Source organism: Sapajus apella, unplaced genomic scaffold, assembly GCF_009761245.1.
Source record: "Sapajus apella isolate SASKATOON/1434 unplaced genomic scaffold, GSC_monkey_1.0 scaffold2, whole genome shotgun sequence".
In the NCBI taxonomy this organism is placed as follows: domain Eukaryota; kingdom Metazoa; phylum Chordata; class Mammalia; order Primates; family Cebidae; genus Sapajus; species Sapajus apella.
In genome coordinates, this window is record NW_022436942.1 from 67,124,338 (window position 1) to 67,151,597 (window position 27,260).

Consider the following 27,260-nt stretch of genomic DNA (forward strand, 5'->3'; position numbering starts at 1 on the left):
AACCCCCTTTTTAGACGGGTCATGCCCTCCACAGCTGGCCACTGTCTCCTCTTCTCTGGATTATCTCCAGCCCTAAGGGTCTTTTGCCCTTATCCTTGCACATACTCTGTGTTCCTCTCACTTGGCATGTGGTCCTGTTTGCCAGGCCCCGCAGGCATTTGAGTTTGAGACCCCATGGGCCTCACTCTTATGCAGTATGTTCCTGCAAACTATGCTGTTTCTTGCTGCTCTGGAAGAAGCTTTGATTTCTCTGGGCAACAGTTTCTTCATCTGGGACTCGGGGACAAAATTACCTGTCTCCTTCCAACTTTCTCACTCCCAAACTCGTGCTGTCTGCTAGCCTTGGGGTGGGTTTTGGGGCTATAGCACTGAAATTGCCTGCTGGGGAAGCAACCTTGACCGTGGCCCAGGCTGATTCTCCAGCTGCATGGCCCTGTCACCATCAATGGGGTTGGCAAACTCCTTGGGCACATCTGCCCCATCATCCAGCTCCACCGCCTCTAGGACCACCCGGGCCCCTTCAGTTTGGACTTCTTGCTCTCCTGAAGACGTGTCTGACCTTGCACATGTGCTCTGACCTCACAGTCTCTCAAGGGGATAGTGATACCAATGTGAAAGTCCTTTCTATCATGGCTTTGAGTCCTTATAGACTTTTTGAAGCAAGTCTGGGGTGCTGGGTGTGGTGGCTCATGCCTATAATCCCAGCATTTTGGGAGGCCAAGGTGGGAGGATTGCTTGAGCACAGGAATTCAAGACCAGTCAGGGCAACATAGCGAGATACTGTCTCTTTGAAAAAAAAAAAAAATTAGCTGGGCATGGTGGTGGATGCCTGTGGTCCCAACTACTTGGGAGGCTGAGGTGGGAGGATCGCTTGAGCACAGAAGGTTGAGGCTGCAGTGAGCCATGATCCTGCTACTACACTCCAGCCTGGGCAACAGAGAGAGACCCTATCAGAAAAATAAAAAGAAAGAAACAAAGAAAAAATAGAAGGAAGAAAGAAAAAAAGAGGGAAGGAAGGAAGGAATGCAGGTAGGCAGGCAGGAAGGAAAGAAGGAAGTAGAGGGAGGGAGGGAGGAAAAAGAAAAAGACAAAAGTCTGGCTGGGCATGGTCACTCACGCCTATAATCCCCATACTTTGGGAGGCTGAAGCGAAAGGATCACTTGAGTCCAGGAGTTCAAGACAAACCTGAGTGATGTGGCAAAACCCCATCTCTACAAAAAATGTAAAAATTAGCCAGGCATGGTGGCATGTGCCTGTGGTCCCGGCTACTTGGGAGGCTGAGGTGGGAGGATTGCTTGAGCCGGGAGGTGGAGGTTGCAGTGAGCCAAGATTACACCACTGCACTCCAGCCTGGGTGACAGAGCAAGATCCTGGGTTATTTTGTTTCTTTGTTAAAGAAAAAGAAAGAAAGAAAAAAGTCTGGAGTTACATGGGCATGAATAGCAGAGGTAGTATTTGAGCAGATAGACTGTACATTTGATCCACGTTTGTAAAAGGTTAACAACAAAAGAAATATTTAAGTACAAAATACTGCTATCATTATTAACGACTGCATCATGCCATGTATTTCACCAAAGAAATAACTGTGGCACTGGCATAGAAAGGGTAAATCTCTGGATTTCAGAAGCACAGGGAACATACCCTGCTTGTCAAGTTCTAGAAAAGGAAAGACAGATTAAATCACAGCCATTTTGTAAACACCTGAAATTCCATTTCTTGGCAAGGCTGGGCTTGGAAAACCTGAGCTGTCAAGCTCATCTTGGCTGGAAATGCAGGCCCCAGCACAGGGTTGGCAGACAGACGGGCGGGGTTTGAAGCTCAGTGCTGACATTTCACCCCATCTACCACGGTCACACTCTAATAGCATCAAGTCTGTGCTCTGTGCAAGTTCCCGCTGTTTTCTGTGCACTCGATCCGCACAGCACCTCTGAAGTTGGTATTATTAATACCATTTTACAGACAAGAACACTGAGACCCCAGAAGTCACATGGCTTACCCACAGCCCCACAGCTGAACAGGCACGGAGCCAGGTTTGAACCCCAGGTCTATCTGGCTTAAAACCTTGTATTTCTGGCCAATGAGAGGGCACCATCTCTTCGAACTCTTCCATTGCTTCCCATTCACTCTATTTTTTTTCATGAAGATACTTTATTTTGAGACATTTCGAGCATATAAAATCACACACATAACAATGAGACAAATGTCTTTCTTTCTGCTCTCAAACTAAAGGATTAAACACGGCTATTAGGTTGAACCATGTGAAATCGCCAACATTCGTCCCCAAATCAGTTGAAGCCACCATGTCTCCATCGCCACATGTCACCACATATTCACAGGTGTTTCACATTTTAAAATGTCACAAAGTTCACACAGATATGAATCCACTTACATGAAGTGTCGAGAATTCACAGAAACAGAAAACAGATGAGTGGCTGCCAGGGAATGGGGATTCATAGCTTAATGGGTGTGGGGTCTCCTTTTGGGGTGATGAAAATGCTCTGGGACTAGAGAGAGGTGAGGGTTGTGCAACCTTGTAAAATTGTACACTTTCATTGATGGCTAAAATGGGAAAAAATATAAAATAAATAAAATGGTTAAAATAGAGCCAGCATGGTGGTGGGAGTGGGGTGGTGCGCATGTCTGTAATCCTAGCTGGGGGATAAGCTAAAGCAAGAGAACTGCTTGAGGCCAGGACTTCAAGATCAGCTTGGGTAACATAGCGAGACCCCATCTTTTATTTTTTGATACGGAGTCTCACTCCATTACCCAGGCTCACCACAACCTCCACCTCCCGGGTTCAAGAGATTCTCCTGCCTCAGCCTCTGGAGTAGCTGGGATTACAGGCAGGCACCACCACGTCCGGCTAATTTTTATACTTTCAGTAGAGACAGGGTTCACCATGTTGGCCAGGCTGGTCTTGAACTCCTGACCTCAGGCGATCCACCTGCCTCGGCTTCCCAAAGTGTGAGGATTACAGGTGTGAGCCACAGTGCCCGGCCACAAGACCCCATCTCTAAGGAGGGGGGGAGGTTAAAATGGTAAAGTTTACGTTATGTGTATTCTTCCATCTTAAAAAATAAAACACGAAAATCCTTAACTCTTAGCACTGCCACGGATGTTACTGGAATCCCTTATTCAACAGATGTTGAATGAGCACCTGCTTTGTGTCAGGCCCAAAGGTGCTGCTGGGATCACAAAGGTCACCAGACTTCAAAGCCTTTCTGCAGTGCTCATAGTCTACGAGGAGGTGATAAGAATTTTAAAAAGAAAAATAACGAGTATATATGGACATCACTATATAGATGGTTGGCACATTGTAAGACATGCTGCAAATGGCACTGTTTACAATAGCAAAGACCTGGAACCAACCCAAATGCCCAGCGATGATAGTCTGGACAGGGAAAATGTGGCACATATACACCACAGAATACTATGCAGCCATAAAAAACGATGAGTTTGTGTCCTTTGTAGAGACATGGATGAATCTGGAAACCATCATTCTCAGCAAACTGACACAAGAACAGAAAATCAAACACCGCATGGTTCTCACTTATAAGCGGGTATTGAACAGTGAGAACACACGGACACAGGGAGGGGAGCATCACACACTGGGGTCTGTTGTGGGGGACAGGGGAGGGACAACGGGGAGTAGGGAAGCTGGGGATGGATAACATGGGGAGAAATGCCAGATATAGGTGATGGGGATGGAGGCAGCAAACCACATTGCCATGTATGTACCTATGCAACAATCCTGCATGTTCTTCACATGTACCCCACAACCTAAAGTGCAATAAAATATATATTTTTTAAAAAAGACATGCTGCAAATAAAATAAACTGGGTGCTGGGAAAGGCTTATGGTGGGGGTGACATTTCACATCTGGAACCCACTAAGTGAGCTGTGGTGTGAAATGGGCTACAGAGAGAAAACTACAAATGAGTAGAACCCACAGCCCCCAAAGCAGCAACCCCAAAATTAAAAACATGAACAGTCCCCTCAGGTATTCACAGAAGATGGACACATAGCGAATTCTCCGAGGAAAGAAGAACATGAACGTTTATGTGCATTGTCAATTAATCTTTAGGGATGAAGGCAAGGTCAATGGATCAGCACCCTTGACTCTGAGGATATCACAGAAAGAAATCGCTGTGTGGCCTGATCATCGTCCTTGAATACTCCTTTTATCACATCTTCTCCACAAGGACCGTCCACGGCTTCCTACTTCCTTCTGGGGACTAACAGTGACCACTGCAACCCTTTAGAAGGTAATTTGTGATATCTTTCACAATTTTTAAATGTTCTGTGCTCCCACCGGCTTTGTTCTGCTGGCAATTCATTACAGACATGGAAACAAGTAGGCAATTGTTTATGAAATGAATAACAGCTGATTTGGGGCTGGGCACGGTAGCTCACGCCTATAATCCCAGCACTTTGGGAGGCCCAGCACGCAGGCAGATCATTTGAGGTCAGGAGTTTCAACCCAGCTTGGCCAACATAGTAAAACCCCATCTCTACTAAAAATACAAAAATTAGCCGGGTACAGTGGCGAGTGCCTGTAATCTCAGCTACACAGGAAGCTGAGGCAGGAGAATTGCTAGAACCCAGGAGGTGGAGGGTGCAGTGAGCTGAGATTGTGCCACTGCACTCCAGCCTGGGCGACATGGCGAACTCTGTCAAAAATAATAATAATAATAAAGAACAGCTGATATGGACCGTTAGTTTGCCATGTGTCGCGGTCCAGAGCTCAGTGCCTTATGGATTATCGTACTTGATATTCACTTCCACTATCCCTATTTTACAAATGAGGACACTGAGCTCAGAGGGGCTGGAAGCTCGCCCAAGGTCACACAGTAAGTGGCTAAGCCAGGCTTTGGCAAAGCCATCTGACTTCAGAGTCTCCAGTCCCAGCCACCCTGCTATAGTCCCTTCTGGTGCTAGCATGCTGTTTGCAGCTTTGACTGTGATACAAGGACACTAGAAGTGATCATTAGGACAGGGATGATTACATGATATAGCATATCCACTTTTTAAATGTTTTCATAGCCATGCAGGGTGGCGCATGCCTGCAAACTCAGCGCTTTGGGAGGCCGAGATGGGAGACTCACTTGATCAAGCCCAGGAGTTCAAGACTAGCCTGGGCAACATAGTGAGACCTTCATCTCTACCAAAAATAAAAAAATTAGCCGAGCATGGTGGTGCGGGCCTGTGGTCCCAGCTACTTGGGAGGCTGAGGTGGGAGGATTACTTGAGCCTGGGAGGTCAAAGCTGAAGTGAGCCACAATCACACTACAGCACTCCAGCCTGGGCAACAAAGCTAGACCCTGCCTCCAAAAATAATAATAATAAATAAATAAAAATGTTTACAAATTTTTTAAGTTGTCCTGTATCAAAATAGCCAAAAGGCAGAAACAACCAGTGTCCACCAGTAGATGAATGGCTAAACAAGATGTCATCAATACGTACAATAGAAAATTATCCAGGCTCTAAAAGAAAGGAAATTGTGACCCATGCTACAACATGGATGAGCCTTGAAGATATTACGTGGAGTGATGTAAGCCGGTCACAAAAGGACTCTACCTAGATGAGGATTCTACTATATGAGGATTCTACCTATACGAGGGGACCTAGAACAGTTACATTCACAGATATAGAAAGTAGGATAGTGGTGGCCAGGTGTGGTGGATCATGCCTGTAATCTCAGCACTTTGGGAGGCTGAAGCAGGCGAATCACGAGGTCACGAGTTCGAGACCAGAATGGCCAAGATGGTGAAACCCCATCTCTACTAAAAATACAAAAAATTAGCTGGGCATAGTGGCGGGCACCTGTAATGCCAGCTACTTGGGAGGCTGAGGCAAGAGAATCGCTTGAACTTGGGAGGCGGAGGTTGCAGTGAGCCCAGATCGCACCACTGTACTCCAGCCCGAGCAGTGGGGTGAGGCTCTATCTCAAAAAAATACAAAAACAAAAACATAAAAACAGAAAGTAAGATAGTGGTTACCAGGGGCTGGGGAGAAGGGAGGCTAGGGAGTTAGGTACAGCTGGGGAGGATGAAAACACTCTGGAGGTGGATGGTAGTGATAGCTGCACAACATTGTGAATGTACTTAATGCCTTTAACTGTACACTTAATTTTTTTTTTTTTGAGACAGAGTTTTGGTCTTGTTGCCCAGGCTGGAGTGCAATGGCATGATCTTGGCTCACCACAACCTCCGCCTCCCAGGTTCAAGTGATTCTCCTGCCTTAGCCTCCCAAGTAGCTGGGATTACAGGCATGCACCACCATGCCCAGCTAATTTTGGATAAAATTGTTGATGGTCTTTTTGGGAAGCCTAGGAGGGCAGATCACTTGAGGTCAGGAGTTCGAGACCAGCCTGGCCAACATGGTGAAACCCTGTCTCTACTAAACATACAAAAATTAGCCAGGTGTGTTGGCTCACTCCTGTAATCCAACTACTTGGGAGGCTGAGGCAGGAGAGTTGCTTGAACCCAGGACGGGGAGGTTGCAGTGAGCTGAGATCACCCCACTGCACTCCAGCCTGGGTAACAGAGGTAGGCTCCATCTCAAAAAAACAAATTGTCAATGGTAAATTTTATGTTACATATATTTTACCACAATAAACACACACACACACACACACAAACACACACTCACATATACATACACACATGTTGATCTGTAAAGGTCAACAGGGCAAGATTGTTGAGGCTCATTATTAAATGTGCTGTAAAATGGGCTGGGCACAGTGAGTGGCTCATGCCTGTAATCCTGGAATTTTGGGAGGCAGAAGTGGGAGAATTGCTTGAAGCCAGGAGTTCAAGACCAGCTTGGAGAACGAAGTGAGATTCTGTTTCTCCAAAAAGAAAAGCGGTAGAATATGGTCCTGTGAGCTAGATCCTTGCTACTTAAGTGTGGTCCCGGCCGGATGCAGAGGCTCAAGCCTGTAGTCCCAGCACCTTGGGAAGTCAAGACAAAACAGATCACCTGATATCAGGATTTCGAGGCCAGCCTGGCCAACATGATAAAACTTCATCTCTACTAAAAATACAAAAATTAGCTGTGCATGGTGACTTGTGCCTATAATCCCAGCTATTAGGAAGGCTGAGGCAGAATTGCTTGAACCTGGGAGGCAGAGGTGTAGTGAGCTGAGATGGCACCACTGCGCTCCAGCCTGGGCAACATAGTGCAACTCCATCTCAAAAAGAAAGAAAGGAAAGAAAGGAAAGAAAAGAAAGAAAGAAGAAAGAAAAACTTAAGTGTGGTCCTGAACCAGAGGCCTCAGCAACCCCTTAGGAGCTTGTTAGAAAGGCAGAGTCTTGACCAGGTGTCATGGCTCATACCTGTAATTCCAGCACTTTGGGAGGCTGAGGCTGGAAGATTGCTTGAGCCCAGGAGTTATAGACCAGTCTAGGTAACAAAGCGAGACATCCATCTCTACGAAATACACAGAAATTAGCCAGGCATAGTAGTGTGTGCCTGAAGTTCCAGCTACTCAGGAGGCTAAAGTGGTAGAATTGCTTGAGCCCAGGAGTTTGAGTTTGCAGTGAGCTGTGATTCCACCACTGTACTCCAGCCTGGGTGACAGAACAAGACCCTGTCTCAAAAAGAAAAAAAAAAAAGAAATTAATAAGAAATGCAGAGTCTCAGACCCTGTATGAAACCTACTGAATCAGCTTCTGCATTTTAACAAGTCTCTAGGCAATTTGTGTGTATGCTCAAGTCTGAGAAATACTGTTCTAGAAGAGTTATGCTTAGACAATCATAGGCATTCCAGAAAGACATGTAAGAAGCCTAACTGGTTTCTTTTGGGAAGGAGAACTGGATGGGAACAGGAAGTTTTGAGGGAAGACACATTCTCTTTGCTTATTCATTTTGGACGCTTCTGTAATGTTTGAGACTTTTAACCTGGGCATCTACTGCTCTTACTATAAACATAAACAACAACAGCAACTATTGACCAGGCTCTAGCAGATGGAGCAGCACGTGGCTAAGCATGGCTACACTCTGCTTTCATCTGTGAAGTGGGGGTGACATCCGGCTTGCAGACGATCGTGAGCATTCACTGAGCTTGACGAACAGGAAAATTGTGAGCAACGAGGAAATAGGAGCTTCCTGCAACCAGTCTTCTCCAAGTCACCTCTCTACCTTGAGTTTGGAGTCCACTGACCCTTGTAAGATGTAACTTTGAGAAAACAACTTATCTCCCTGCAGTTTTCTTTATTTTTTGAGACAGGCTCTTGCTCTGTCATCCAGGCTGGAGTGCAGTAGTGCAGTAAAGCTCATGGCACCCTCAAACTCCTGGGCTCAAGCGATCCTCCTATCTCAGCTTCCACAGTAGCTGGGACTGCAGGCATGCACCACAGTATCCAGCCAAATTTTTTTTTTTTTTTGGTAGAGATAGGGTCTCACTATATTGTCCAGGCTGGTCTCAAACTCCTGGGCTCTTGTGGTCCTCCTGCCTCAACCTCCCAAAGTGCTGGAGTTACAGGCGCTAGCCACCACGTCCAACCTCCCTGCAGTTTTATTATTATCATTATTATTTGAGATGGAGTGTCCCTCTGTCACCCGGGCTGGAGTGCAGTGATATGATCTTTGCTCACTGCAACCTTTGCCTCCCGAGTTCAAGCGATTCTCCTGCCTCAGCATCCTGAGTAGCTGGGATTACAGGCGCGTGCCACCACACCTGGCTAATTTTTGTATTTTTAGTAGAGACAGGGTTTCACCATATTGGTCAGGCTGGTCTCAAACTCCTGACCTCGTGATCTGCCCACCTCGGACTCCCAAAGTGCTAAGATTACATGCGAGAGCCACCGCACCCGGCCTCTCCCTGCAGTTTTAAATCTGGACCTGCTCATATTTCTTTTCTCTGGCAAACCACAAGAAGTGAGGGCACTTTTGTTTATTAAAGTTTGTTTTAAAACAGAAATAAAGAGGGACCTTTGGCATTAAATTCTGCAGTACTCAGAAAGCCAGTCTACATTTTGAATCAGTCGGGTTCCTAAAAGAATTTATCAACTATATGAGCCAAGATTTCCTGAGGGGAAAAAAAAGTAATATGAAAGAAAAAGAAAATAGCAGTGGCATATGTTAAATATATGAAGGCTTTTCAAAACAGGCTGGCTCACAATTTCTTGCCATTTGTTGTATATGTATATATATAGCGTATAATTTACCAAAATAGCAGGGAACATTTGTTTTACATAATTTTGCTATTTGAGGAAGAGAAGAACTTGAGGAAATAGCTGTCAACCTAAAGATCTTGTTTGTACCACCATAGAATTTTCCTCGGTACCTTAAATTAGGGCCTGTGATTTGATTCAGGTATTGTTATTTATTTATTTTTTTGAGACAGGGTCTTACTCTGTTGCCCAAGCTTGGAGTGCAGTGGCATGATCTGGGCTCACTACAGCCTCAACTTTCCAGGCTTAAGGAATCCTCGCACCTCAGCCCCCCAAGCAGCTGGGTCTACAGCTGTGCACCACTATGCCCAGCTAACTTTTTAAAATTTTAGTAGAGACAAGGTCTTGCTATGTTGCCCAGGCTGGTATCAAACTCCTGAGCTCAAGTGATCCTCAAAGTGTTGGGATTACAGTCATGAGCTACCATGCCTGCCCCGACTCAGGTATTTTATTTTATTTATTTATTTAAGATGGAGTCTTGCTCTATCGCTCAAGCTGGCGTGCAGTGGCACGATTTTGGCTCACTGCAAGCTCCGTCTCCTAGGTTCAAGAGATTCTCCTGCCTCAGCCTCCCTGAATAGCTGGGATTACAGGCATCCGCCACCATGCCTGGCTAATTTTTGTATTTTTAGTAGAGATGAAGTTTCACCACATTGGCCAGGCTGGTCTGGAACTCCTGACTTCAGTGATACTTCTGCCTCAGCCTCCTAAAGTGCTGGGATTACAGGCGTGAGCCACAGGAAATTTTCTCTCTTTTCATCTGGGTTTCTGGAGCTTTATCCCTTGAGTTCAGCCTATCAGAGTTCAAGCTATCAGGCTGAAAAGGAAGCTTAAGCTGTGATTATCCCTGCGTGGCATTCAGAGTCCTGCACGGAGAGGTGGTCCACCGTAGCAGAGAAGAGAGCCCAACTCTGCAAACAGACTGACTTGGGTTAGAATCCCCTCCCCATACCACTCAGTAGCTGTGTGACCCTAGAGGCTGCTTCACCTTTCTGAGCCTTGGTTTCCTCACCTATAAAATGGAGATGGTGATTCCTACTTCACAGGGTTTCCATGGAGATCAAAGGAGTCTATCTATCGATAGTATCTGGAAGAGCCTAGCAAGACCATTCAGTATTTCCATAAGCATTTACTGAGGGCTGACTGTGTGCTGAGTGCTGGGGTCTAGTGAGGGATGAAATTGACATGGTCCCTGCCCTTGAGAAGTGGATGCTCTGGCTGGGGAGGTGGTTAATATACAAATAAATAAATACATCATTATACATTTGCAAAGGAAATATATCTTGAGGAGGAAGCAAACAGGGTGCCAACTGGGGACAGCAATGACACCCAAGGAACACTTATGCCACCTAGAAGGCGGGTGCCATTGCTGTCCCCACTTTACAGATGATAAAACTGAGGCCTAAAGAAAAAAAGTGAGTGATCAGAAAAGACCTCCCTGAGGGAGATCAAGGGGACAAAGGCGTTCCCACACAAATGGGGGGAGAGTAGAGAGAACAGCTAGTGCAAAGGCCTGGAGGTGGGACCAGGGACCCACCTTAGAGGTCAGAGAGGCAGCTGGGATCACACAGAACCCTCAAAGTCACAGTGAGGATTTTCTGTGTTGTCCTAAGACCAGTGGGACTTGGAAGGGTTTCAAGAAGCAGTAAGAGGGTGGAAGACGATCAGAGTTAAGTTTTGAGACGGTCACTCAGCATATTCTCCCACAGGAGGAGGAATCAATGGCAGAAAACGGGTTGTTGTTTTGTTTGAGACAGAATCTGTCTCTGTCATCCAGACTGGAGTGCAATGGTACAATCTTGGCTCACTGCAACCTTCCCCTCCCAGATTCAAGCAATTCTCCTGCCTCAGCCTCCCAAGTAGCTGAGACTACAGGCGCCTGCCACCACACCCGGCTAATTTTTGTTTTTTTTTTTAGTAGACATGGGGATTCACCATGTTGGGCAGGCTGGTCTTGAACTCCTGACCTCAGGTGATCTGCCTGCCTTGGCCTCCCAAAGTGCTGGGATTACAGGCGTGAGCCACCATGCCCACCCCAGAAAGTGTTTTTAAAATATAAGTTTTAACACTGTTAAGGTATTGCAAGTCCAAAAGATCATGAGATGCAAGCTATTGGCAAGATATACTCTATCATACTTACAGATCCCAAGAAGTACCATACCACACTGTGAGGGGCACACACAAAGCAGCCCCAGCATTTGTCAGGAGGCAGAGGGAATGCGGGGAGAACAGGAGCAAGAGCCTTTGTTGTGGTTTCCAGGAAAGAAATGGGCAAGGCAGAGGCCACAGGTTTAGGATCGGTTCGTTTGAATGGTTCGTCCATCTCTGGAGCATAGGGGCTGTCCTTGATTGTCTCATGCCTGGTTCTGGGATGATGAGGGCAGGTAGATGTGGCCCAGAGTCTGGGAGCTGGATAAAGAAGGCAGCTGAAGGGAAATGAGGCTCTGGCCTGGTTGGTTTGTATAGGAAAGACACGTTAGCAGAGGAGCTGTTTGCTATCTCTAGGAATTAGTTAACTCTGAGAGGGGCAAGCTCCTCCACAGGTCAGCAAGGTTCCAAGATGTCAAAGCATCAGAATATAAACAATCAAAGGCCTGGTTAACACAAAAAGATGGCTGAAGAGGAGTCAGGGAGGCCAGGAAGGAAGCTGTGTGGCCAGTGGGGGAAGAGGTGATGGTGGTTTGGATTAGGGGGGTTGCAGAGGTGGAGGGCTGAGGCTTTTGCTACATGTTCATCCCTTTCTCCCTAACTCTTCCAAATAGTACAAGAAGACATCTTCACTGGGAGGTTCATCTGCCAGTGGAAGGCAGGGTTGCAACAAGGGGTCATCTTGTTTGGGGAGCTCTATCAAAAACACTGATAACCAACATCCCTCAGCTTTGTCCCAGATACCGTGGTGATGTGGCCTTGGGTGTCTTTGGAATCTGAAATTTATCAACAAATGGAGTTAGATGCTGTGCACTTGGAGCAGCAGAGACTGCCAAGGTTAATAACATATGGACTTGCTTTGTCTCCTTCAAGACAAGACCTGGGGCACTCCCTCTGCAGGATTTGAGAAGTCTTCCCAGGAGATGAACCTCTGTCTTCAAATATTTGAGGTTCTGACCTGTGAGAGAAGGTACTTCTCAACTTGAATCCTAAGGACAGAGCTTGAACTTCTGGGTATAAGAAAGAAGGAAGCAGATCTCAACTCAATATAAAGAGGAGCCTTATCAGGCAGAGAAGTCCAGAGATGAAAACGGCTGCTTTAGAAGGCTCTGGGCTCCCTCTCATGAGAGGCATTGCAGCAGAGGCAGCTGTCCATGTGATTGGCTCAGGAGTAATGATATTTAATATTTATGCATCACTTCAGTATGCCAGGTCCAAGCCCGAGTGTTATAAATGATCTTATGTAATGCACTCAACAATCATAAGAGGCAAGTATTATTAATAACTCTACTTTCAGCCAGGCACAGTGGCTCACACCTGTAATCCCAACACTTTGGGAGGCTGAGGTGGGAGGATCACCTGAGCCCAGGAGTTCGAGACAAACCTGGGCAACATGGCAAGACCATGTCTCTACAAAAAATAAAAAAAAATTAGCTGAGTGTGGTGGTGTGCACCTGTGGTCTCAGCTACTGGGGAGGATGAGGTGGAAGGATCACCTGAGCCCAGGAGGTTGAGACTGCAGTGAGCTATGACTGTACCACTGCACTCCAGCCAGGGTGACAGAGCAAGACCTTGTCTCAAAAAAAAAAAAAAAATCCAGTTTAGACAAATAAACTGAAGCTAGGAGAGATTACACCAGTGGTCCCAGGCCTCCTAGATATATACTGTGTACTAGGACTCTGGCTCAAGTCGCTCGAAAACCCATGACTTTGACCCGTTAGCAAAAGCTTCTGTACCTGAAGCCAAGAATGCCCCTGAGGAACTGATTAAAATGCTGATTCCTGGGCCATACTCTAGACCTAATAATGCTTTTGCATCTCTACAAAGTGGGGCCCAAGAACCTGAATTTTAATAAAATGTTGGTGGCAGCCATAGAAGTTTGAAAGTCACCAGCTGATGCCTGCCTGCTCTGAACTGGGGAGATGGGGTGTGAGGGGTTGGATGTGAGGACCTTTAAGTTTCATTCCCTTTCTGAATGTGTTAGACATCTGTAATTAATGGAAATTTTAGTTCTCTGTAGATTTTATTTATTTGCATTTTTCTGCCACCCCAATCGACCTGAATAGCAATGAACTTGTTCCTAGGTTAGCGGACCATTAGCTTATATCCTGGACAAAAGGTAATGATAAAAAATAAATCGGCCAGGCGTGGTGGCTCATGCCTGTAATCCCAGCACTTTGGGAGGCCGAGGTGGGCGGATCACAATGTCAGGAGTTCCAGACCAGCCTGGCCAATATTGTGAAACCCCATCACTACTAAAAATACAAAACATTAGCCAGGCATGGTGGTGCATGCCTGTAGTCCCAGCTACTCAGGAGGCTGAGGCAGAAGAATCCCTTGAACCCAGGAGGCAGAGGTTGCAGTGAGGCAAGTTGACAGCACTGCACTCCAGCCTGGGCAACAGAGCAAGACTCCGTCTCAAAAAGCAAAAATCATAGTTAGCATTCATGAAGCCCTTATCAGGGGCTGGTAGCTCCACTAAGCACATTATGAGATGATTAGAATATTATTATTATCATCTCAAGGAAACCTCGTGCCCTAGGAGGTGAGTGCCATTGCTGTCCTCACTTTACAGATGATAAAACCGAGGCCTAAAGAAAAATAAGAAACTTGCCCAAGATCACCTACCAAGTTAGCCAGAACGTCAGGACCCAAAACCAGGTCTGCCTGAGTCGAGCACACACACACTTACTCATTCTCTGACTTGGCCTCAGCAGAGAGGAGTGGGTTACTCTTCTGATTGGAGGACTTTCAAAAAGACCTGTGCTGCAACTTTCAAGGTCATTTTTCTTTCTAACTTTTTTTTTTAGATGGAGTCTCACTCTGTCACCCAGGCTGGAGTGCAGTGGCATGACCTCCACTCACTATAGCGTCCGCCTCCCGGGTTCAAGAAATTCTCACCCTTCAGCCTCCTGAGTAGCTGGGATTACAGGTGTATGCCACCAGTCTTGACTAATTTTTGTATTTTTAGTAGAGACAGGGTTTTGCCATGTTGGCCAGGCTGGTCTCAAACTCCAGACCTCAGATGATCTTCCTGCCTTGGCCTCCCAGAGTGTTGGGCTTACAGGCGTGAGCCACCGCGCCCAGCCCTAGAGCAGTGGTTTTCAACTGGGGCAATTTAGTCTCCTGGGGCATCAGGAATGTCTAGAGACAGCTTTGATGGTCAGAACTGGTGGGAGTGAGAGTGACCTCTGGTGGGCAGAGGAGGCCAGAAATGCTGCTAAACATCCTACAATGCATAGGACAGCCCCCCACTGTAAAGTATTTTGTCTGGTCTAAAGCGTGAATAGTATTGAGGCTGCGAAACCCTGGATTAAAGGGTGAATGAGATGCAATTAATAATTATATCAGGCCAGGCAGGGTAGCTCACACCTTTAAGCCCAGCACTTTAGGAAGCTGAGAGAGGAGGATTGCTTGAGCTCAGGAGTTTGGAGGCTGTAGTGAGCCGTGATCATGCCACTGTACTCCAGCCTGGGTGACAGAGTGGGGGCCTGTCTCAAAAAATAATAATAATAATTAAATAGATAAGTTAATAAATATACCAGAATAACTGCCATGATCCAGGCTGGTGCCAGGTACATTCATCTAGAGAGCTGAGAATGAGGCTTGTAGAGCTGAGAATGCCCTCAAAGCTGACCGGGCACCCCCTTGTGTCTCAAGGAAGCTAACTAAATTGCCCACCGTCATGCAACGTTCACCGCAAATCTGCATAATTCTTTTAGACAGCCCAGAGAAGAGTTTAGCTGGAGCTGTAAAGCCACTGTCTAGGCCAGTGAGCCCTGGAATAATCCTCCCTAAGACCCAAGGCCACCCAAACAATGGCCTCTTTTCGAGCAGACTTTCTTTTCTTGGCCTCCAGACAGTTGTGGTTTTAGTTTTGTTTTGTTTTTCAGACTGGGTCTCACTTTGTCACCCAGGCTGGAGTGCAGTGGTGCAATCATAGCTCACTGCAACCTTGACCTCCCAGGCTTAAGCGATCCTTCTGCCTCAGCCTCCCAAGTAGCTGTGACCACAGGCACCATGCCCAGATAACTATTTTTTAGAGAGGGGGTCAACTTTTTTATAGAGGGGGGGTCTCGTTATGTTGCCCATGCTGATCTCAGACTCTTCAAATCAAGTGATTCTCCCGCTTTGGCCTCCCAAAGTGCTGGGATCATACACGTGAGCCACTGCACACGGCCCAGATCGTTCCCCTTAAGTCATTGAAACATACATTCCTCAGAGGCGAAGCTGGCTGGTATAAAATGTAAACATTTTTGAAATGAAGGTGTGCAAGCAGTTTTGAGTGTGAGGTTTTTTGTTTTGTTTTGTTTTTTTGAGGCAGGGTCTTGCTCTGTTGTCCAGGCTGGAGTGCAGTGGCTCGATCTCTGCCCACTGCAACCTCCGCCTCCCGGGTTCAAGAGATTCTCCTGCCTCACCTCCCAACTAGCTGTGACTATAGACCACCTGCACCACCACACCTAGCTAATTTTTGTATTTTTAGTAAGGATGGGTTTCACCATGTTGCCCAGGCTTGTCTCAAACTCCTGATCTCAAGCGATCCTTCCACCTTGGACCCCCACCAAAATGCTGGAATTATGGATGAGAACCACTGCACCCAGCCCAGACTGTTCCCCTGAAGTCCTTGAAACACACATTCCTCAGAGGTGAAGCTGGCTGGCATAAAATGTAAACAGTTTTGAAATGAAGGGGTTTGAGCAGCTTTGAGTGTGAGGTTTTAAAGGTTTTGGGGGTTCCCTTGGAGGATGCCCAGGCTATTACAATCAGTCCCTGCTTTTTGCCTAAAGTTGGTGACCATGATGCCCTGTCTCTCCTCCTGGTCCAGGGATCCTCCCTCCCCTTTGGCCCCACTAGGTCTCAGGGGAATGGGAGCCAGCAGGAACTCTCACGTGTGCCTTTGCCACCTCCTCTGGTCCTGTGTCTCTGTGCAGCCATCTTCTAACCTGCTTCTAGCTTCTCCCCTAGAACTCAAACACAGTTTTTTACCTGGCTTAACAGAGGCTCAAAGGGTTTACCTGGGACAAGTTCAACAGCAATGGGCATATAGTCATTGCAGCATTATTCACAATCACCTACGGAATCCACCTAAGTGTGCATCAGGGGATGAATGGAAAAAGAAAATGTGGCATATGCACAATGGAATACTACTCAGCCCTAAGAGAGAAGGAAATCCTTGGCACGATTCAGATTCTGTGACTTTTAATCAGACTTAGCTTTTTTTTTTTTTTTTTTTTTTAAGAAAAAATGTCTATTATTTATTACCCTGAACAACTCTGACCACCAGAGACGAATGGGGGGCAGGAGAGAAGAACATCTTGCCTCTCAATAAACTTTCCTTCCTTGTTCAAACATTTTTGAGGATTCTTTCCCAACCTGTTACATCTATATTATAATGGTTACAAATTGTCCAACTCTGCCACTCCTTCCAGTGCATTATTTTTATTATCTTCATTGAGGGTGGAAAAAAAAAATAGATCCCTACTTGTAGTAACAAAACAATGTTGGAAACTGTCATTAAATCAGGACAAGTGAAAAACAGATCTGTTCCCAGACTCACAGGATTATAAATTTAGGAAGTACACACACACAAAAATAAAAATTAATTATACTCAATAAGATACATTAAATATGTACAGCTTTTTGTATGTCAATTACACCTAAGTAAGTAGTTTTTAAAAAAACCTATGATCCAACCCACACCACCAACTAATAAAGGAAAAAACCAATGAGTAATGCAAAAGAAAAATCATGTTTCGGTTTCCTCCTACTTTGAGTTAAGAACACTGACAATAATTTGCATGCAGTGAATACAGTTCCCTGAATACAACAGATGAATTATTTTCTATACATATTTATTTATGGAGAATTGGTTAATAAACACATTTTAAGTTCAATATATTATGTATTTCTGAGTGGGGAAGCAATCTTAAACATTTTAAACACCAGAAATATACAAAATTTTAAGTGAAATAATACAAAGTGCCTTGTGTTTTGATTCTGTAGTCACACCATAAAAATCTCAGATTAAGAGAACTCTGAAAAACATTGTTTTGAATGTTAAGAATCATGTTTTGAGGGAGGGAGAGAATTAACAGCCTTTCTTTGCCTTAAAATACTTCTTATGAAATGTTTTATGAAATTGCAATTGGAATGAAGCAGCTCCTAAAGTCGTCAGTGTCCAGAGGAGGAAAAACTGAGCACAGGAGCAAACTACTGTTTTACTCAATTCCTTCCAATGCTCAGCTGAAGAAGTTCTCAGCTGAGAGCAGGCACAGTGGCTCATTCGCATAATCCCAGCTTTTTGGGAGGGTGAGGTGGGTGGATCACTTGAGGGTCAGGAGTTTGAAACCAGCCTGGCCAACAAGGTGAAACCCCAACTCTACTAAAAATAAAAAAATAGCTGGGTATGGCGGCAAGTGCCTGCAACCCCAGCTACCCGGGAGACTGAGGCAGGAGAATCACTCGAGCCCAGGAGGCGGAGTTTGCACCAAACTGAGATCGCACCACTGCATACCAGCCTGGACAACAGAGCGAGGTATTGTCTCAAAAAAAAAAAAATAAAATAAAACAAAACAGAACAAAACAGAACAGCTGCTGAAGTCTTTTCTATTTTAGAAAGGTAGTATGAATAAGTTTTTCTACATATTAACTACAATTTATGGTACTTTGTGAAATGTTTTCCCGTTTTTAAATGCAAGAGTCTATCATATCTCTACTTACAAAGCAACAGGTACTGCTAGGGGTCATAGGCTAAGATCTGCCACCCCAGCAGTCTGCATGGACCATAAGCAGGCGTGGAGAGGACCAAGTTCACCTGTTCAGCAGCACCACAGAATCCAACTCTCCAGCCTTTCTGCCATTAATTATCATAGATATGGGCTTTTTCCTGATATTCTATTCCCATTGGAGGCTTTTTATTAAGACCTTGTTCCTGTGAACACATTTGGGGCACAACATATTGTCTTCAAGGTGTGGGGGTGGAAAACTGGAGGCAGGAAGCAGGAAGAGCGCACTCACTCTCCCTTCTTGCTTTTCTGGAACCCAGGCTTGACCAGCATGAAACTGCAGGTGCACCCAACCATCTGTGCCTGCAGGGAGACTTTTCCCATGGACCACACAACACCTGACACCACTGGCTTCTTGTGGAGGTTCCACTGCCTCTGGCGTCCTTGCCCTGGCTGAAATTCTCGCCCAGGAGGCCAGCACAGCCTCTGGGGCAGAAGTTGTCACCACAACCGTACTAACTCCCTCAAGGAGAGCAGTGGACTCTTCCAGAGCAGGCAGCCCCTCCGCAGGGGGAAGGGTCACTTGAGGAGGCTGTGTCCCAGAACTCTGCAGGCACGCTTTCCCTTTTTCCACCTTTAATTTATTTTGCAATGACTTCCGGATTTTGGCCTCTTTTGCTGTGCTAGGGAAATCCTTTTGGTTTGGGTAAGCAAAGGCACACAGGCGCTTATACGCATCCAGTTTCTGGCCTCTGGTGCTCAGCTTTAATTGCTGACACCAGGCCCGTACGATGTTCCGGTGAATCAGATTAACAGGTGGCAGTTTAGAGGGTAAGGGAGGGATTGGTATCTTCTTCTGAGGTCTGGGGTTATCACAGTCTGCCTTCTTCTTAGGGCAGAGCATTTTGTCACCTTTAACAGATACTTTTCCTTTGGTTCCCCCCTTCGCTGATGTTCCTGGCAAAGCAATCATGTTTGGTTGATTAGAAGCCTGCTGATCCTCTTCCCTCGCCTTCTCTGTGGAGGTCCACTCCTTGCCTTTTACCTTCTCCATATTCAGACAGGAAGCGGAGCTTGGCCAGATGCTTCTTTTTTTTTTTTTTTTTTTTGAGACACAGTCTTACTCTTTCACCCAGGCTAGAGTGCAGTAGCACAATCTCTGATTACTGCAACCTCCACCTCCCAGGTTCAAGTGATTCTCATGCCTCAGCCTCCTGAGTAGCTGAGATCACAGGTGCATGCCACCAGACCTGGCTAATTTTTGCATTTTTAGTAGAAATGGTTTTTCGCCATGTTGGCCAGGCTGGTCTCGAACTTCTGGCCTCAAGTGATCTGCCCACCTCAGCCTCCCAAAGTGCTGGGAGTACAGGTGTGAGCCATTGCGCCTGGCCCAATCTTAACAATTTAAAAATATACAGTTCTCTGGCATTAAGCACGTTCACGTTGTTGTACAATCATCACCATCCATCTGCAGAACTCTTTTCATTTTGCAAAATTTGAATTTAAATTCAGTACGCATTAAACACCAATTCCCCGTTCCCCCTCCCCCCGCCACCAAGTTCCTGGAACTACCATTTTACTTTCTGTGTGTATGAATTTGACTGCTCTAGGTACCTCATGTAAGTGGGATCGTGCTGGATTTGTCTTTTTGTGACTGCCTTATTTGCACAATGTCTGCAGGGTTCATCTGCATTGTATGACTGTCCAAATTTCCTTTCTTTTTTTTTTTTTTTTTTGTTTTGAGATGGAGTCTCACTCTGTTGCCCAGGCTGGAGTGCAGTGGCACGATCTTGGCTCACTGCAACCTCCACCTCCCAGGTTCAAGTGATTCTCCTGCCTCAGCCTCCCGAGTAGCTGGGATTACAGGCGTGTGCCACCATACCCAGCTAATTTTTGTATTTTTAGTAGAGACGGGGTTTCGCCATGTTGGCCAGGGTGGTCTTGAACTCCTGAACTCAAGTGATTCGCCCACTTCGGCCTCCCAAAGTGCTGGGATTACAGGCATGAGCCACCGTGCCCAGCCCAAATTTCCTTCCTTTTTAAGGCTGACTAATATTCCAAGTATGAATAGACCACATTTTGTTTCTGGAAAATCACTAAGAGAGGAGATTTTAGTAATATTGCACAATGGAGTATTATTCATCCATTCATCGGTCCACAGGCACGGGTTGTTTTCATGTTTGGCTATTGTGAATAATGCTGCTCTGAACACAGAAGTACAAAGATCTCTTCAACACCCTCCTCCCCATGGTTTCTCATCTGTAACCAGAAGTGGAATTACTGGATCACATGGCAATTTTATTTTTTATTTTTATATTTGAGGAACTGCCATACTGTTTTCCATAATGGCTACACTATTTTATATTTCACCAACGGTGTGTGAAAGTTCCGATTTCTCCACATCCTCGCCAACACTTGTTATTTTCTGATTTGTTTGGTCTTTCTTTATTCTTTCTTTTTTGAGACAGGGTCTCGTTCTATCACCCAGGCTGGAGTGCAGTGGCACATTCATAGCTCACTGCAGCCTCAAAACCCTGGGCTCAAGCAGTCTTCCCTCCTCAGCCTCCCAGGCAGCTGGGACTATAGGCACGCACCACCATGCCTGGCTAATTTTTTTAAAATTTTGGTAGAGACGGGCTCTTGCTTTGTGGCCCAAGCTGGTCTCACAACTCTTGGCTTCTAGCAGTCCCAAAGTGCTGAGGTTATGGGCGTGAGCCACCAAGCCCGGCTCAGGTGTTTTTTATTTTGATAGTAGCCATCCTAACAGGTACAAGAGAAGGCTGCAAATTTAAAGAGAGTTATCAGGGGAAGTTTTGGTGAGAAGGTGGCATTTGCAACTTGATGAGGGTGAAGCAGGTACCTTGGAGAAGAGCTTTCTAGGGAGTGGATCCTGGTTGGCATGGTTGAGGAACAGCAGGGAGGCAGCAGCATGTGGGTAGGATAGTGAAAGAGATGAGGTGAGATGGGAACCATGGGAGAGTTTTGAGCTGAGGGAGGACATGATCTGACTTTTAAAGAATCCATTTGCCCACTGGGTTGAGAATAGGCTATAGGGAGGCAAGGGCAGGAGTGGGAAAACCAGCACGGAGATCATTGCAATCAATCCCAGTGAGAGAGGATGGGGACTTGAACCAGGGAATCGCAGTAGAAGGGGTGGGAGCCTGGGTGTAAGTTGAAGGCAGGATCAAAGGATTTCCTGATGGACTGAAAGTGAAATGAGGCCAGGTATGGTGGCTCAGGTTCTGTGATCCCAGCACTTGGGAGCCAAGGCGGGAGGGTCACTTGGTGCCAGGTGACCAGCCTGGCCAACATGGCGAAACCCTGTCTCTACAAAAATGCTAAAATTAGCTGGGCATGGTGGTATGTGCCTGTAATCCCAGCTATAGGGGTGGCTATGATAATTGCTTGAACCTGGGAGGCAAAGGTTGCAGTGAGCTGAGATCACGCCATTGCACTCCAGCCTGGACAACAGAGCAAGACTCTGTCTAAAAAACAAAAAACAAAAACAAACAAACAAACAAAAGAAAATAAAACAGAAAGTGGGAGAAAGAGAGGAGTCTAAGTTGTCTCCAGAGTTTCTGGCTGAATGGGATAAATGGAGTTGTCATCAGCTGAGACAGGGGAGGCTGAAAGAGGAGCAGGTGGAGGACAAAGAGTTCAAATTCAGACAGGTGTTCTCACACCACACCAGGCTTCTTCCTAGTGTTTTACACAAGAGACTGTGGCTTCCAGGCACTCCTACTACCTAATAAGTTGGAAGATCAGGGAAACAAATCCACAGTGGAGGAAACACCAGCACCACGAATCGAGCCCTTACTCAAAGCCAGGCCCTGTGCTGAGAGCATCCCAGTGACGATCTCCCTGATCCTTATAACAGCCCTGCAGGTATTATCACTGTTCCGACTGCAGATAGGCACTCAGCCTTGGGAAGAAGAAGTCTTTGGCCCGAGGCCCCCCAGATAGGGCCACAGCTGGAGTTTGAATCCAGGTCTGCCTGAGTCAGTTTCCACGTTTTTACCTCTGCTATTAAGATCGGCAGAAGTCAGGGACAGGTTTATTAAAATAGTGGACCCAAACTCAATATTGAAAGACAGCGTTTGTAAGAAAGGAGAGAATAGATTCAGCAAATGCAGGATGACATCCCAACTCCTTGTCATATAATACAAGACCCTGTATGGCCTGGTCTCTGTTGTCCTCAGCAGTTTCCCCTCAAGCCACTTGTTCATTAATGATCTGTTGGCTGGTTCTGAGCCATGCCAAGCTTTTTTCCCAATTCAGGGCTTTTACCCATACAGCTTCTTCTTCCTGGAGTGCTCCTCATCCTCTTTTTCCTGAATGACTCCTACACATCTCCAGAGGCTCAGGTCAAATGTCACTTCCTCAGGGAAGCCTTCCATGATACCCTCTCCCATCTAAAACTAGCCTCCTCACTTGTACCCTGCATTAGTTCACTCTGTCACTCAGGCTGGAGTGCAGTGTTGCAATCATGGCTCACTGTAGCCTTGACTTCCCAGGCTCAAGCAATCCTCCTAACTCAGCCTCCCTAGAAGTTGGGGCCACAGGCATGAGCCACCAGACCTGGCTAATTTAAAAAAAAATGTTTTTATTCAAAACAGGTCTCGATATATTGCCCAGGCTTGTATTAGTTCTTGATAGCACTTAAGACAATTCTGATAATTATTTGCAATGATGTATTCAGTGTTCTCCCTCCTACCAAACCAGTGCTGTCCAATAGAACTTTCTGCAATTATGGAAATGTCCTAGATCAAGGGTCCCCAATCCCTGGGCCGAGAACCAGTAATGGTTTATGGCCTGTTAGGAGCCAGGCTGCACAGCAGGAGGTGAGCGGTGGGTGAGCATTACCGCCTGAGCTCTGCCTCCTGTCAGATCAGCAGCGGCATTAGATTCTCATAGGATGTGAACCCTTTTGTTAGCTGAACATGCAGGGGGCCTAGGCTGAAGACTCTTTATGAGAATATGATGCCTGAAGATCTGAGGTGGAACAGTTTTATCCCAACCCCTTCCCCTACCTAACCACCCCTATCCATGGAAAAATGGTCTTCCAAGAAACTGCTGCTTGGTGCCAAAAAGTTGGGACCACTGGCCTAGATGTATGCTGTCCAATATGGTAGCCACTAGCCACATGTAGCTCTTGAGCATTTGAAATGTGGTTAACATGACTGAGGGACAGATTTTTTAAATTTATTTTAATTATTTTATAAAAAAATATATATATATATATATTTTGAGACAGAGTCTGTGTTGCCCAGGCTGGAATGCAGTGGCACAGTCTCTGCTCACTGCAAACTCTGCCTCCCAGGTTCAAGTGATTCTCCTGTCTCAGCTTCCCAAGTAGCTGGGACTACAGGTATGTGCCACCATACCTGACTAATTTTTTTGTATTTTTAGTAGAAACAGGATTTTCCATGTTGATCAGGCTGATCTCAAATTCCTCATCTCAAATGATCTGCCCGCCTCGGCCTCCCAAAGTGCTGAGATTATAGGTGTGAGCCACTGCATCCAGCCACATATTTTATATTGCATGTTACACTATATAAATTATCTCATGTGCAAACGGTATACTTTAAGTTCATCTAAGCTTAAATTTAAATAGCCACATGTAGCTAGTGGCTGCATGTACTATTGGACATTGCAGCTCTAGATTGTGAGTTGCTTAAGGGCAAGAACCATTCTACCTTACTCAGCTGTAGAATCCTTGTACCTAGGATAGTATCCAAGTAAATCAGTGAATGAATTAATGAATAAATGAAGCAATCGGTCAATCAAGGTCTGCAAACTTGCTTTCAAGAAATCATCCTAGAAAGAATAGACCTAGAAAAGTCTGATTTGCACAAGGTCACACAAAAAGGGAGAACTGGATGCAAACTCTCAGCGTCCCATATCTCCTCTATGTGGTGCTGTCCCAGAGTGGACAGCATGTGAATGGCAATGGTTTTTTGTGGTCTCAGATGAACTACCCCAGAGCTGCGTGAAGGTGAGGTGCCTTCACATGAGAGGAAGGACTATTTTCTTAGACACCCTCACTCCCTTTCCCCATTCCCCAACCATGTAAACTACTTAGTGGCTTATAATCTGCTAACACTTGGCCTCCCACGGGACTCAGCCTGTTCCAAAGTCCACTCTTGCCAACCCTCTGCAAGGCACTCTGAATTTTTTTTTAGCCATATTGCTCTCGGGAAATCTGCTGCCTGCAATCTGTGCATAATATACGAAGGGTGTGGTTTAAAAAACATCTAAATCGTGATTTGTAACCCACTCAGATTCATGTGGCCATTCCTTTTAGCTTACTCTTTTTTTAGAAATTGAGGTCAACACATTTCAGGGCTAATTTTGACTTCATTCAAATATCATTTGGGGTTTGCAGATTAAGATTTTGAGGAGTCTGGTATAGTGAACCTACGTATTTTGTTTTTATAATTTTTCAGATGTAATAATAATAGCTAGTATGCATTGAGTGCTTTGTGCCTGCCTTAGCATACATTATTTCATTTGAGCTTCACAATAACCTTATGAATTAAGTACTGTTATGATCTTCATTGGGTAGCTAAGGAAACAGTCTCAGAAAGGTTAAGTCACTTGCTTAAAGTCACACAGCCAGGAAGTGGCAGAGAAAGGATTTGAATCAAAGTATGTCTGATTCTAGAGATAATGTACTTAACCAGTATACAATTTGGCCTCTCTAATAGATAATATATGCACTTATGCCTATTAAACACAGAAAGAACAATCAAGAAACTTAACTCTGGGGAATAGGACTGAGGCTTGAAAAGAAAGGAGACTTACTTTTTATTCTTGTGCTTTTCTTTGAACCTTGTTTACCTTTATTTATTGGTATATTGTATTATATTCCTATAAAAACCTAAATGTTTAAATTTAAATAAGTAAAAACTTCATATTTTTCCTTTTTTAAATTAAGGAAGGAATTATGATAATGTCAGGTCTATATATTAATAGATTAAATATACATGACCCTTTTGCAAAGTTCATATACACAGGAATCTTTGAAAAGTTCACATGCTCTGACATTATTGAAAAATGTATCCCAGAAAAACCACAGTTCCAATATGCAGTCTTATTCTGAGTACCAAAGTTCACATTTCTGATACTAAATTATTTTTTATTTGGGGATAATAGTTTTATTTTTGAACATGATATTTATTCTCAAAAACGTATGTTTTTCTTGGGAAATTTGTAATCAGACCATTACATTTTTATGTACTCTTATATCGACCTCTGGATATTATAACTAAACATCCTTTAGCATTTGTAAAATAATGCTGTATTACATAATCAGATATGTCATTTGTAGATCAATTAGTAAAAGATTTAAAGCAAATTTTAAGTTAATTAAAATTTTAAGTGAAAATTAATTTTACACTGATTGAAAAGTAAACATTACAATCCCCTTCAGTACTCAGAGCCTCAGAGAACTGTATCAGTCACACTAAAAGTCACTTGGGAGAATTCCTCAGTAGCTTATAGAAAAAAAATCCACCATTTTTAAAGTCAAGAAAATACACACATACTAACAATAATTTATCCTTTCTAACAAACCCAAAGGGAATCTACTCTTACCACCCAAATGGCTAGTGATTCTAAAAATTAAAACAACCTCCTCCCTCCAGCAATGTTCTTTTTAATGCCCCCTTTCATACTCTTCGAATTTACCTAACAAATCACTATCTGGTTGTGGTAGGAAAAGTCTGTAAGCCCCTCTACAAGGCCCCTGTCCTTTCCATTGCTTGGTATTTCCCCAAGATTCTCAGAACAATTTTGGTTTCCCTTAAAAATCCCCATCCTCAAAGGAGTATATTCCTGATGTTCCGATGGTGAGTCTCACTCTAGCTAGCTGCTACAAAAACCTTTCATTCAGAAGAAGGCAAGAGGTTTCAGTGACCGTGCACAGCCTTCTCATTCACACACTTCATAAACAACAGGACTTTGCCCAATCCTCTCCTCTAGGAAGGCATCCCAGTTTTTTAGCAACCAGTTTGCAACATCAGTATCATTCCCTTCCAAAAGACCTTGCAGAAAAATTATGGATTTCACAGCATAGGATTACGGCTGGAAAGGACCGATGTCATTGCATGGACTCACCAATTCTGTCCACATTTCAAAACCGCAGCTAATGCTTTCTTAAAGCACACATCTCAAAATCCCTTTAGGATTGAGAGCAATTAAAAGGAAAATCATAAATCCCGTCGTTCCCCATAAGGTCCTGACAGATCTGAAAAATGGAACTGAGTCAGAGATACAGAAGCTGGGCTGCTGGGGAAGGAAAATGGCTTGTCTCCTCCAGGCCCTAATTCCTTCCTCTGAAACAGTTCCCTTTAAATTCAAGAAGCTATGTAGAGATGCACCCCCCCACCCCCCTTGCAGGTTTTCGTTTTTTAAAAGAAAGCCTGTCTGCCTCTTGCTCGCCCCCATGATACTCACGGCAGCTGCCTTAGCTGGAATAAGTCCTCCTCCATGTCCGCGCTGCGCCAGGACGAGCCCTTCTCATGGCCCTTACATGGTAGTGGTGGATGACGAGCCCTCCGGTTTTCAGCACCGGGATGCTGGACAGCACCCGCGCGGCTTACTCCCGCGGGCAGCAGCTGTTGGAGAGGGAGCCGCTGGGGACCAGCCCACGAGACAAAGCCGCCGCCGCCAGGAGACCGCGGCGAGAGTGGGCGGAGAGGAGGAGGCGGAGGGCAGAGCGAGCTACGCGGGGAGAGGGGGCAGGGAGAGCCTTTCTGCTCGGAGGAGTTCACAGGCTCTCTGGCTGGTGGTGCATTACTGGGATGCCTATAAGGCGCACCAGTCTGAAATGGTTGTCCGGGTACCAAAGAACACCCTTTCGTTGACGACGACTGTTTAAATGTTATCTGCAGGGATTCATTAATGTTATCAGTAATCACTCTTGAAACCCGGGCTGCTGTAACAAATACAGCCATGCATTTAAGTACTGTTTCTTGAGCACCTATGTGCCAGGCACTGTAATAGGCACTGGAGGTATGACAGACCAACTCAACCTGTCATTGTCATCGTGGAGCTGAGGGTCTAGTGAAATGCATCAAGAAAAAAATGTAAGTTAGGTATGAGAAGGCCAAAGATCACTCATTCTTTCAACAAGCGTTATTGGGTGATTTCTACATAAAAACATGAATAAAATGAAGTCTCTGCCCTCAAGATCCTAGCTAGTTCAAT

At 45.3% G+C, this 27,260-nt stretch overlaps 1 protein-coding gene and 1 pseudogene across 3 annotated transcripts in view; both read right to left on the bottom strand.

The window, feature by feature from the left end:
- The window catches only part of SVOP (SV2 related protein), a 103,963-nt gene extending 77,058 nt beyond the window's left edge, over positions 1-26,905 (bottom strand). Inside the window, exon 1 of one of the 2 annotated variants that reach the window (XM_032300715.1) lies at positions 26,508-26,777. Coding sequence is in view for 1 of the 2 variants with exons in the window: in XM_032300706.1 (XP_032156597.1) it covers positions 26,508-26,542 (35 nt within the window). In the remaining variant the exon portion in view is untranslated. Of the gene's footprint in view, positions 1-26,507 lie in introns of both variants that reach the window. The other variant, XM_032300706.1, reaches the window with a different exon arrangement.
- Positions 17,878-19,132, bottom strand: LOC116566422 (annotated as a pseudogene). The gene has a single exon (XR_004275862.1). The product of XR_004275862.1 is annotated as a developmental pluripotency-associated protein 4 pseudogene (transcript).
- Positions 26,906-27,260: the final 355 nt, after the last annotated feature.